This window comes from Musca vetustissima, unplaced genomic scaffold (genome assembly GCF_032173495.1).
Source record: "Musca vetustissima isolate MV318-11 ecotype Yass unplaced genomic scaffold, APGP_CSIRO_Mvet_v1 utg19594, whole genome shotgun sequence".
Taxonomy (NCBI): domain Eukaryota; kingdom Metazoa; phylum Arthropoda; class Insecta; order Diptera; family Muscidae; genus Musca; species Musca vetustissima.
Genome location: NW_026875221.1, coordinates 84828 through 98117, shown reverse-complemented (window position 1 = coordinate 98117; position 13290 = coordinate 84828). Strand labels below are relative to the sequence as shown.

At 37.1% G+C, this 13290-nt stretch overlaps 1 protein-coding gene across 1 annotated transcript; it reads right to left on the bottom strand.

Annotated features, from left to right (window-relative positions):
• Positions 1–430: 430 nt before the first annotated feature.
• LOC133337698 (sodium-dependent serotonin transporter-like) lies at positions 431–12930 on the bottom strand (the record flags this gene model as incomplete). The annotated part of the gene is made up of 4 exons (XM_061545904.1): positions 12679–12930; positions 9496–9772; positions 1037–1247; positions 431–704 (listed from the first exon to the last, which is right to left on the bottom strand). Coding segments are annotated over exons 1-4 (1014 nt in total), but the record flags the coding sequence as incomplete, so codon positions are not given.
• Positions 12931–13290: the final 360 nt, after the last annotated feature.

Genomic DNA, 13290 nt, shown 5'->3' with positions numbered 1-13290 from the left:
CGTAGCAGCATCAAAGAAGTTTAGGTCTCCAGAACAGCAGACGAACGCCAAAACCCACATCATATGTAAAGGTTGACAGGAGGCGCTATAGATGATATCTGCTAAGAAGGGATCTATACAAAAAAATTGACCCAAGTGTAACGATAATTTTTTTTAATAGACCTACGAATACCGATGATTTTTTTCTGTAAAAAATGGACCCAAGGTTCTTGATAATTTTTTTTTATATAAAAAATTGACCCAAGGGTCTCGATGAATTTTTTCTTTCTATAAAAAATTTAACCAAGGGTCCCGATACATTTTTCGATAATTATTTTCTGTAGTAGCAAATAGCGAACCAAGGGTCTTGACGACAACGGTCTATTCACGAATTTTATTTTCTATACATAATTTTTTTTCTCCGTCCCCTCTTCCCCTCCCTTCTACTTACCCTTGAATTTTTCAGCTTATGCCATTCTGGTGTTAAATAATATTTGATACCCTCATCAGCGCCCGGCAACGATACACCTCGAATCAGCAAAATAATGAGTACCACATATGGAGCCAATGCGGTTACCCATACCACTTTGCCAGCGGAACGGACACCCTTCCACAGGGAGAAATAGACCAAAACGAAAACACCAAAAACGCATAAAGCCAATGTTGGCTTAACGGGACCCATTAAATCGAGGCCATCCGATTTGTACTGTTCCAAGACTTTGCGTCTGCAATGAAAACGAATACAACAATAAGAACAAATAAATCAAAATAAATAAACATTTATATTGGCAACAAAAACAACAACAAATGGTGTATTATAGTAGCCTTGCTAACCATTTAGATAAACACATTTATTGTTGAGTGGTTAAAAACATCCTTCACCGGATGAATAGATGGCTGACTGGATGTCTGTCATTTAGAGAGGCAGACAATCAGACATCTCATTCCCAGGGCAGAATGTTTATTTGTTGCTTTAAACGAACACACACATATGACCCACATGAGGTGGTTGGGGGAGTTAAATGGGTTGAAGGGAAGGCTACTTTCAAATACTCACTCAAAAAACTCTTTGGCCGGCGTTGTTTGATTGGCATTAAAGTTCGCATTCGTCACGGGCATACATGCGGCCGTATTCCATGGATTATCGCACGATGTCCAAGGCAATTTCGATGTAAACGAGGCGAACAGATAATAAACGGCCCATCCAATAATTGTGTTATAGTACATGCCCATATAAATGTCAATTAGACAGATTGCATAGCCAACACCTGTTGAGGAGATCACAAACAAAATGAGGTGGTGAATAGAGGGTGGCAGAGAAGTTAGTATAAAATCACAGAGTAACTAAAAGTTTTTCGATTAAGTTGTAGGTGATAAGAAAAAAAGATACAGTATGTGTGAGGATTTATAAAAAAAACAGAAACTTTAAAATGTTAAAGGATTTAAGGAAGGATAGGAAAAATCGGATTAAAAAAATATTTAAAAAACCTTGTGTCGCTATTATTTTGTAAAAAAAAATTGTCTACACCCTTAGGCCCATAGAAAAAATCGTGGAGGCCACTTCGTATTTTTTTTCGCGGAAACTCCTTAGACTATTTTTGTTCTATAGCAAAAAAATCGGCAGGACCCTTGGGGTCGTATTTTTCTATAGGAAACAAATCGTGGAGAGCCCTGGGTCTATTTTTACTATAGACAAAAAATTGTTTTTAAATTCATGGAGATTTCTGGGTCTATAATTTTAAGAAAAAAATCGTGGAAACCCTTAACATGGAAAGACCATCAATCTGGATAGAAACTTCTGTTTTTTAATAGAAAAAAAAATCGTGAAGACCCGGAACAAGAATATCGCCAAGCTGACAACAAGAAAGAAGCAGTTATATGGACACAAAGGCAAAAACAGATCAGGATGAACCGTAGAAACAAGCTCGAATGTTGTCAGAAGGCGCTATAGAGACGACCTCTGTTATGAAGTTATCGTCGAGAACAGTGCGTCCCCGGAACTAAAAAAGGAGATCGATAAGAAGGTGATGAATACGGTCAATAATATGATCATGGAGTACCTGCTGCAAGGGAGCCATCAATCTGGATAGCTGTGAATAGAAAAAATAATGGAAACTCCTGGGTCTATTTTTTCAATAGAAAAAATCGTGGAGACCTCTGAGCAAAAATATTGCCAAGCTCGTAACAAAAAAGAAGCAGTTATATACGACACAAAGGCAAAAGTTGGTGAGGATGAACCGTAGAGACAAGTTGTAACAGCAAACTGATGCTCAGAAGCCTGACCATTCCTCCACTTCCTCGGAAGCGGCAAAGAGGATTAGGTTTCAGGAAGAGCAGACGAACGCCAAACCCCAAATCTTATGTAAAGGTTGCCAGGAGGCGCTATAGAGACGATCTCTGCTATGAGGCGATCGACAAAAGAAAATAATGAATGCGGTCAATAATATGATCATGGATCACCTGCTGCATGGGAAGACTGACAATGTGTATAGCTGTGAATAGAAACAAATTCGTGGAAAATCCTTTAAAAAAATCAGTCGTGGAGACCCTGAGCAAGGATATCGCCAAACCCAAAAAAAAATGTGGCTGGTTGATATAAAGAGAAGGCAGAGCTAATCTGAAGTCAAGGGAGACTGTCACAAGAACTCAGCGATTGGAGGCAATGAAGCTGTCTCTAATATCAAAAAGACGAGTTCCTGCATCGAAAGCTTCCGTAACGACCGGTAAATAAGGCAAATGTTACCATGGCATGCTATAGTGACGAGCTCTGCCACTTATCGAAGGTAGTAGTCCATCCGGGTAACTTTTATAGGGGAGAAACTCCAACTAGAGAAGAAAAGAGACATTCCACAGTTGACAAATGCAGACTATTGCAGAGGTTGTGGCAGCCGCAAGCTCGAAGTCTTTGGTCTGCAGAACACGACACTAATGGTGAAGAAGTTGGAAGTTTCCACAGGGAGGAGTAGATCTGATAGTCGCACAGAAATGTAAATTTGTCAATAAATTTGTTCCGATAACAATAGAACACAAAAACGATTTACAACTTAGCAAAACAGGAAGTCCCACAAAGCGTAAAAAGTTGCAGAGTCACATGGGAATCAAAAAGGTTGCAAATTTCGACTTTAGCTGTACAATGGCAACCCTGGTCTCTAGTGTAAGAGACAGAGAGAGAGAGAGAAAATTTAGTTAAAGAGGTATTTATTTTTGTACAGAGTTAACATAAGATAACAGCTCTCACTCTTTTTTTAACACATTAGTCTAAGATAGGTTAAGTCATATTCCCGTACTTAGTTCTTAATGAAATATTGTCTAAAAGAGCAACGAATAGAACAGAACTTTCACTCCGTGTGAAACATAAGGAAACCACATCTCGTTTAACTGCACCGCTGTCTACTTCAAGATTGGAAAGGCAAGAATTGAAGAGGAGGAAGCCATAAAAGGTTCCCAGTGAGAAATACCCAGCAGCAAAAATGAGGAAGCCGATGAGAAGATGCCGGCTCCCAAGAGGCTCTTTTGCTGGATGACAATATATAGGGGCTATGCAGATAAAACTCTGTCGGCGTGAGACGGCAACAATGTATCTGATGGAAAAATTTACCAAAGCTAATATACACATCCGGCTAATCCAGGAACTTTAGACTGTTAAAATCAAGATCTCTGAAGTAAACCATATAAATAACAAAGATTCCCGACCAAAAACCTGTATAATACACCAATTATTGGCAGAAAAGGCAAGAATTGAAGAGGAGGAAGCCATAAAACGTTGACAGAGAAAAATACCCAGCAGCAAAAATAAGGAAGCCGATGAAAAAATATCCGACTCCCAAGAGGCTCCTTTACTGGATGACAATTTATTGAGCCTATCCAGATAACACCCTATCGGCGTAAGGCGATTAAATCCCACTCGAAACCATGAATTCCTACTCAAAACCATGGAACGTTCAATCGACACCATGATAAAGAGCAGTATACCCAATGATAAGCTGAAATATAAAAAACATGCCTATGTAAAGAGGAGATCAGTGGAAACCGCTTTACATGAGGTAGTACACTATATTGAGGGCACCTTCGCCAAGAAAATGTATACCTTAGCGGTATGCATTCAGCACTAATACGCTTATCCAATTCTTAGATACTTTCCAAGATGACCGGACAATCATAGACTGGGTTATCTATATGCCAAGGAATATATGGATTAGCTATAGCATAACAATCAGATACAAAGTAGGTCAGGGAACACCACAGGGAGGGATTTTGTCACCGTTCATGTATGTGACTACCATAAATGGATTCTTAAGGAGCCTAACCGATGAAGGATTTGAACCAGGCTGGAACATTTGCCCAGCATTTGGAAAATTACACTTTTCACGGACTAACCGATCTGAGGGGATGTGAATGGAAAAGACTGAAGGAGTTCTCAAAAAACACGGAATTCCTAGATTCATACGGGGATCAAACCCAAAATGTTTTAACCTAAACGTTCCCTAATTCTATATTTCACTGCATTTCTAGAGCGCACAACAGGCCTCAATTGGCTGTATGCCATTCCCATGTTGGACATGTTTTGGTATTACCCACCCCTCTTTTCGACCTAACTTAGTCCCTTTGAGATTAAGACCCTTTCAATGCTCTCTTTATCTCTCAAGTTTTGCTGCAGAAACATAAGACCGTGAAGAGTCTTGGGTCCATTTTTTATATTATAGAAAAAAAATCGTGACTATATTTGTCAAAATGGAATAGACTGAAGGAGTTCTCAAAAAAACACGGAATTCCTAGATTCATACGGGGATCAAACCCAAAATGTTTTAATCTAAACTTTCCCTAATTCTATATTTCACTGCCTTTCTAGAGCGCACAACAGGCCTCAGTTGGCTGTATGCCATTCCCATGTTGGACATGTGTTGGTATTACCCACCCCTCTTTTCGACCTAACTTAGTCCCTTTGAGATTAAGACCCTTTCTATGCTCTCTTTCTCTCTCAAGTTTTGCTGCAGAAACAGAAGACCGTTAAGAGCCTTGGGCCCATTTTTTATATTATAGAAAGAAAATCGTGACTATATTTTTCAAAGCCTATGGGTCTATTTTTTTCCAAAGAAACAAATTTGTCGAGACCATTGGTTCGATTTTTCTATAGATAGGCGAGGTGGAGTTCTGCTCAATAAAAGAGGAAGAGTTCTTCAATAGATAGCAGATCATCTTCATGGGAACATCATGAACTGCTCTATGAATAGCAGAGCAGTAGATTCAAGAAAGGGAGCCCATCTACAGCTCGAAGAGTGGGCTATCTTCTCTAGCAGCTTTTGCTTAAATTTTAGATCTCCTACAGGTACTTCTATTTTCTCCTGTCCTCGAACTTCTGTTTTCCACAATTACAGCCTCCTGTCGTCGAGACTATTGGTTCGATTTTTTTCGATAGATAGACGAAGTGGAGCTTTCCTCAATAAAAGAGGAAGAGTTCTTCAATAGATAGGAGATCATCTTCATGGGAACATCATGAACAGCTCTATGAAAAGCAGATCAGTAGATTCAAGAAAGGGAGCCTATCTACAGCTCCAAGAGTGGGCGATCTTCTCTACCAGCTCTTGCTTAAATTTTAGATCTACTACAGGTCCTTCTATTTCCACCTGTTACCGAACTTCAATTTTCCACAACTACAGCCTCCTGTCGTCGAGACTATTGGTTCGACTTTTTTCTATAGATAGACGAATTGGAACTCTCCTCAATAAAAGAGGAAGAGTTTTTCAATAGATAGGAGATCATATTCATGGGAACATCATGAACAGCTCCATGAAAAGCAGATTAGTAGATTCAAGAAAGGGAGCCCATCTACAGATCGATGTGTGGTCAATCTTCTTGCTTAAATTTTAGATCCTCTACAGGGCTTTCTATTTCCTGCTGCCCCTAAACTTCAGTTTTCGTCTATTACCGCCTCAGGAAAGCTCAACTCAGAGTTACCAAAAAAGTATTTAATTTAATAAAAGCAAATGCTTCAAATTAATCTCTCGTTCATTTCGAAATTAGATGTATATGAATGTATGTAGCCATGATATTTCTGATTTGTCAACCATGTGGCTACCAGCTTCTTTTTTCGTTAATCATACCGCCTCTGATATGCCCAAATAGATTTTAGATTATCAATTAAATGTCAAATTCATAAACTGTTGCTCTTTTATATTCGTGCGTGTGAGTGGCGCCCAACTTCAGTTGGTTTGACATGCTTTTGATAACTTTGCAAGTAATCAGATTTTCGAAAACAAAACGAATGAGAGACAGAGAACATAGAATGAGGGCGGCATGTGGCAAAGCAAAAAAAAAAACAAATGAAAGACAAACTTGTTGCTTGTTATTTTGTAATTGTGCGAAACGATATGTATGGCGTATCCTTACCAAACACTCAACTTCGTTGTGAGGAGGATACGCCGCATATCAAGGCTTTGCTTAATGTCTGCTATTTACTGGCAAACAGTGGTGGATGAAGAAATTGGGACAAAAAACAATCATCGAATATAACTAAATTTTCAAAAGACAGACCTATTGTTGTAATGGCTTGTTCAGACGTTTGTTTCTCATTATGAAATTACAAGAGGAATTTGTTTTCTTTATAATAAATCTGTTTACATTCTAATTAAATTAGCTGAATATTTAACAACATGAGTTATAATAAAAATTCCCAATACTGTCTCATCCCTCAGCATCTGCCTCCAGTAAAAATTTGAAAATAAGACATCGAAAATTAAATAATTAAATCTTACTTTGTATGAATGGCGTTTATGATTTTCAAAAGGGCCAGGGACCAAGAAAAGAAAATCAGAAATACAAATTTTTGTAATTTATTTAAATATACCACATGTTCAGACATACACTAATCAAAAAATGAATGCCAAAAAGTTATCTTTAATATATTCAATTAAAATATTAACTTGCATTTCAATATTTATTTCATTTATTTATATTCTGCCAGTTTATTGGCTATATTGAAGTATGTGTACATTTTTTTATAAAAAAAACGGAATCTGGATTTATTTGCATTTCTTTCATTTCTCCACAAACAGTGTTTGCTTAACAGCGAATAATAGTTTGCCTGAGTTCAGTTAAAGGTTATGATGGTGGTATTGACTTAAATGAGTAAATAAAACATGTGCTACATGTGTAAACGTTATTTTTTATGATTTATCGATTTTTATTGACAGTTAAATATCCATAAACGGACAAAGGCATGAAAAGTTGTGCAAAAGTGCAATAATCTTCAATTCAGCCCAGCTGAATAGGATTTCCTATAGGTAATCATCAATTTAGCCTAGCTGAATATGATTTCATATAGGTAATCTTTAATTCAGCCAAGCTGAATATGATTTTATATAGGAAATCTTCAATTCAGCTTGGCTGAATATGATTTCCAATAGGTAATCTTCAATTCAGCCTGGCTGAATAAGGTTTTCTATAGGAAATCTTCAATTCAGCCTGGCTGAATAAGGTTTTCTATAGGAAATCTTCAATTCAGCCTGGCTGAATAAGGTTTTCTATAGGAAATCTTCAATTCAGCCTGGCTGAATAAGGTTTTCTATAGGAAATCTTCAATTCAGCTTAGCTGAATAAGGTTTTCTATAGAAAATCTTCAATTCAGCCCAGCTGAATAAGGTTTTCTATAGAAAATCTTCAATTCAGCCCAGCTGAATAAGGTTTTCTATAGAAAATCTTCAATTCAGCCTGGCTGAATAAGGTTTTCTATAGAAAATCTTTAATTCAGCTTGGCTGAATAAGGTTTTCTAAAGAAAATCTTCAATTCAGCCCCGCTGAATAAGGTTTTCTATAGAAAATCTTCAATTAAGCACCGCTGAATAAGATTTCCTGTTGGTAATCTTCAATTCAACCCAGCTGAATAAGATTTCCTATAGGTAATCTTCAATTCAGCTCGGCTGAATAAAATTTCCTAAAGGTAAACTTCAATTCAACCCGCCTGAATATGATTTTCCATTGGTAGTCTTCCATTCAGCCTGGCTGAATACGTTTTCCTATAGGTTAACTTCAATTCAGCCTGGCTGAATAAGTTTTCCTATAGGTTAACTTCAATTTAGCCTGGCTGAATAAGTTTTCCTATAGGTAAACTTAAATTTAGCCTGGCTGAATAAGTTTTCCTATAGGTAAACCTCAATTCAGCCTAGCTGAATATGGCTTACTATAGGTAAACTTCAATTCAGCATAGCTGAATAGGGTTTACTATAGGTAACCTTCAATTCAGCATAGCTGAATAGGGTTTACTATAGGTAAACTTCAATTCAGCCTAGCAGAATACACTTTTCTATACGTAATCTTCAATTCAGCTTAGCTTAATATGATTTCTTATAGGTAATCTTCAGTTCAGTCTGCCTAAATATGATTCCCTTTAGGTAATCTTCAATTCAGCCTGACTGAATATTATTTCTAGTAGGTAATCTTCAATTCAGCCTTGCTGAATAGGATTTCCAATAGGTAATCTTCAATTCAGCCTGGCTGAATATGATTTCTTGTAGGTAATCTTCAATTCAGCTTAGCTAAAAAACTTTTCTTATAGGTGAACGTCAATTTAGCATGTTCAGTCTGCCTAAATATGATTCCCTTTAGGTAATCTTCAATTCAGCCTGGCTGAATATTATTTCTAGTAGGTAATCTTCAATTCAGCCTTGCTGAATAGGATTTCCTATAGGCAATCTTCAATTCAGCTAAGCTGAATATGATTTCCTATGGATTATCTACAATTTTTATGGTTCCTTATACCTTATTGATGCCTTTAAAGCCCTTAGAAAAGCTAATCGTTTAAGTTTTCCTATTTTACTTCCAAGTCCTTGCATATTCAGAAAACTTTTACCCTTTCGAATATGTCATCATGCACATACATGAAACGTCATAGTTTTTACCGCTTTGAAGTTGAATTTAGTAACTCTGAGAGTGTGTACCGAAGACTTAGGCTAGGAACCAAAAACTCTTTTTTAAGTTTCCTCTAAGAAACCAAATAATAGAATCAAACAAAAGACACGAACGAGGGGGAAGGAGGGCAAAGGCGAAAGGCCGGGAAAAACAAATAAAAACAGTTTAAACTTTACACATACACACACACATACGAGTGTCTTTAACACGAAGTGGAAAAGCTACAGAAAAACTGCTAAGTCAATAGGTTTCCTTTTTTGTCTTCAAAGAAAAAGGCGAACACAAAGAGACAAAAGTGGAGGACAAATGAGCCGACAATCAAACATTGAAAGGTAAGGCAGTCGGATTCGGTCGTCAGTCAAATTGTCTGGCAGTAAACAATTGCCGCAAAGCTGGCGGCAGACAGCAAAGATTGTGAGGGGGAATGAGGTGGTTCGGTGGTGGGGGTGGTATGGATTACAAAAACCCATGAAGAGGCCAGTCTGAACAAATACGAAAATGATGATTCTGCCAACAGCTGTTGGTTGCTCCATGGCTCTTATTAGCATCATAAGTTAGAAATCAGGTGGAACATGTTTTTTCCTGCACAGTAAGAATAGAACTTCGACTTACCTTTCAATGCCGGACATATTCGCCGCCATATACTCAAACAGCCGCAACGATGAAATTGTCCCAATGCCAGTTCCATATAGAACAGGGGCAGTCCACCGAATACCAACATAATGCAATAGGGTATTAGGAAGGCTCCGCCACCATTCTGGTAGCAGATGTAGGGGAAACGCCAAACATTGCCCAAGTCAACGGCAAAGCCAATGACGGCCAAAAGAAATTCGGCTTTTTGGCCCCATGTTTCACGGCGTCGTTCTGTTACAGAGACAACGAGGACACGCTGAAAGCACACAAAACGAAGAGGAAGAAGAAAAAAATAATTATTAAAAACAGGAAACGGATATTGAATGATTTTTATTGAATATAAATACGTTTTTCTAAGTTTTTCGGCAGAAAATCTTCAATTCAGCCCAGCTGAATAAGGTTTTCTATAGAAAATCTTCAATTCAGCCCAGCTGAATTAGGTTTTCTATAGAAAGTCTTCAATTCAGCCCAGCTGAATTAGGTTTTCTATAGAAAATCTTCAATTCCGCCCAACTGAATTAGGTTTTCTATAGAAAATCTTCAATTCCGCCCAGCTGAATTAGGTTTTCTATAGAAAATCTTCAATTCAGCCCAGCTGAATTAGGTTTTCTATAGAAAATCTTCAATTCAGCCCAGCTGAATTAGGTTTTCTATAGAAAATCTTCAATTCAGCCCAGCTGAATTAGGTTTTCTATAGAAAATCTTCAATTCAGCCTGGCTGAATAAGGTTTTCTATAGAAAATCTTCAATTCAGCCTGGCTGAATAAGGTTTTCTATAGAAAATCTTCAATTCAGCCTGGCTGAATAAGGTTTTCTATAGAAAATCTTCAATTCAGCCTGGCTGAATAAGGTTTTCTATAGAAAATCTTCAATTCAGCCTGGCTGAATAAGGTTTTCTATTGAAAATCTTCAATTCAGCCTGGCTGAATAAGGTTTTCTAGAAAATCTTCAATTCAGCCTGGCTGAATAAGGTTTTCTATAGAAAATCTTCAATTCAGCCTGGCTGAATAAGGTTTTCTATAGAAAATCTTCAATTCAGCCCAGCTGAATTAGGTTTTCTATAGAAAATCTTCAATTCAGCCCAGCTGAATTAGGTTTTCTATAGAAAATCTTCAATTCAGCCCAGCTGAATTACGTTTTCTATAGAAAATCTTCAATTGAGCCCAGCTGAATAAGGTTTTCTATAGGAAATCTTCAATTCAGCTTGGCTGAATAAGGTTTTCTATAGGAAATCTTCAATTCAGCTTGGCTGTATAAGGTTTTCTATAGGAAATCTTCAATTCAGCTTGGCTGAATAAGGTTTTCTATAGAAAATCTTCAACTCAGCCCAGCTGAATAAGGTTTTCTCATAGAAGATCTTATACTCAGCCCAGCTGAATAAGGTTTTCTCATAGAAAATCTTCAATTCAGCCCAGCTTAATAAGGTTTTCTCATAGAAAATCTTCAATTCAGCCCAGCTTAATAAGGTTTTCTATAGAAAATCTTCAATTCAGCCCAGCTTAATAAGGTTTTCTATAGAAAATCTTCAATTCAGCTTGGCTGAATAAGGTTTTCTATAGGAAATCTTCAATTCAGCTTGGCTGAATAAGGTTTTCTATAGGAAATCTTCAATTCAGCTTGGCTGAATAAGGTTTTCTATAGAAAATCTTCAACTCAGCCCAGCTGAATAAGGTTTTCTCATAGAAGATCTTATACTCAGCCCAGCTGAATAAGGTTTTCTCATAGAAAATCTTCAATTCAGCCCAGCTTAATAAGGTTTTCTCATAGAAAATCTTCAATTCAGCCCAGCTTAATAAGGTTTTCTATAGAAAATCTTCAATTCAGCCCAGCTTAATAAGGTTTTCTATAGAAAATCTTCAATTCAGCTTGGCTGAATAAGGTTTTCTATAGAAAATCTTCAATTCAGCCTGGCTGAATAAGGTTTTCTATAGAAAATCTTCAATTCAGCCTGGCTGAATAAGGTTTTCTATAGAAAATCTTCAATTCAGCCTGGCTGAATAAGGTTTTCTATAGAAAATCTTCAATTCAGCCTGGCTGAATAAGGTTTTCTATAGAAAATCTTCAATTCAGCCTGGCTGAATAAGGTTTTCTATAGAAAATCTTCAATTCAGCCCAGCTGAATTAGGTTTTCTATAGAAAATCTTCAATTCAGCCCAGCTGAATTAGGTTTTCTATAGAAAATCTTCAATTCAGCCCAGCTGAATTACGTTTTCTATAGAAAATCTTCAATTGAGCCCAGCTGAATTACGTTTTCTATAGAAAATCTTCAATTGAGCCCAGCTGAATAAGGTTTTCTATAGGAAATCTTCAATTCAGCTTGGCTGAATAAGGTTTTCTATAGGAAATCTTCAATTCAGCTTGGCTGTATAAGGTTTTCTATAGGAAATCTTCAATTCAGCTTGGCTGAATAAGGTTTTCTATAGAAAATCTTCAACTCAGCCCAGCTGAATAAGGTTTTCTCATAGAAGATCTTATACTCAGCCCAGCTGAATAAGGTTTTCTCATAGAAAATCTTCAATTCAGCCCAGCTTAATAAGGTTTTCTCATAGAAAATCTTCAATTCAGCCCAGCTTAATAAGGTTTTCTATAGAAAATCTTCAATTCAGCCCAGCTTAATAAGGTTTTCTATAGAAAATCTTCAATTCAGCCTAGCTGAATAAGGAAAATCTTCAATTCAGCCTAGCTGAATAAGGTTTTCTATAGAAAATCTTCAATTCAGCTTGGCTGAATAAGGTTTTCTATAGGAAATCTTCAATTCAGCTTGGCTGAATAAGGTTTTCTATAGGAAATCTTCAATTCAGCTTGGCTGAATAAGGTTTTCTATAGAAAATCTTCAATTCAGCTTGGCTGAATAAGGTTTTCTATAGAAAATCTTCAATTCAGCTTGGCTGAATAAGGTTTTATATAGAAAATCTTCAATTCAGCTTGGCTGAATAAGGTTTTCTATAGAAAATCTTCAATTCAGCTTGGCTGAATAAGTTTTTCTATAGAAAATCTTCAATTCAGCTTGGCTGAATAAGGGTTTCTATAGCTGAATATGGGTTTTCTTGATATATACCAATTATATAACCCTTTAGCAATCAATAGAAGCAACAATTTTCTCGTCCTTCTCACCTTCACCTTCATCTTATTCCTTATTTATTTTTTTTATCGCACACTTACCTCATTATTTGTTAATTTAGGTGCCAAGGGATCTGTGACTTTCGCCGGTGTTGCATTATCCGTATCATCTTCGTTCGAGTCATCCTCATTGGGTGGCGATTCTTTGTTGTTGCTCCAGGGACTTGTCGTTGTTGTTGTTGTGCCCACGGTATTGTTTGTTACTGTTGCTGCCGCCGAGGATGCATTAGTGGCTGTTAAATTATTTGCAAATTCACAACTGTTGCTGCCGTTGGTTTTCTTTGAACGTTCCATGGTTAAGAGAGCGACTTCAATGACCAAAGTGGAACATAAAGAAGTCTATTGTAATGTCAATAATGAAGAGGGGGCTTGCAGGGTGACTGAATACTATTTTACTAGGGCAGTAGTCGCGTGAGAGAGTGTGTATGGCTGTGTGCGTTCCTTAAGTTGTGTTACCAGTTTCTGATTGATTGGTATGGGCTTTTATATTTGTTTGGATTTTTTTTGTCAAACCTGCCTCTACTTCGATCCCTACCTCTCACTTTCTGTCAGTTCTGTCTGCGAGTAATCGAATTACAAATTTTGTCACTTAAAGATCATTATCAGCCAGCCACTAACGTCATCATTAAAGCCACAACCGCTGCCACATGTTGT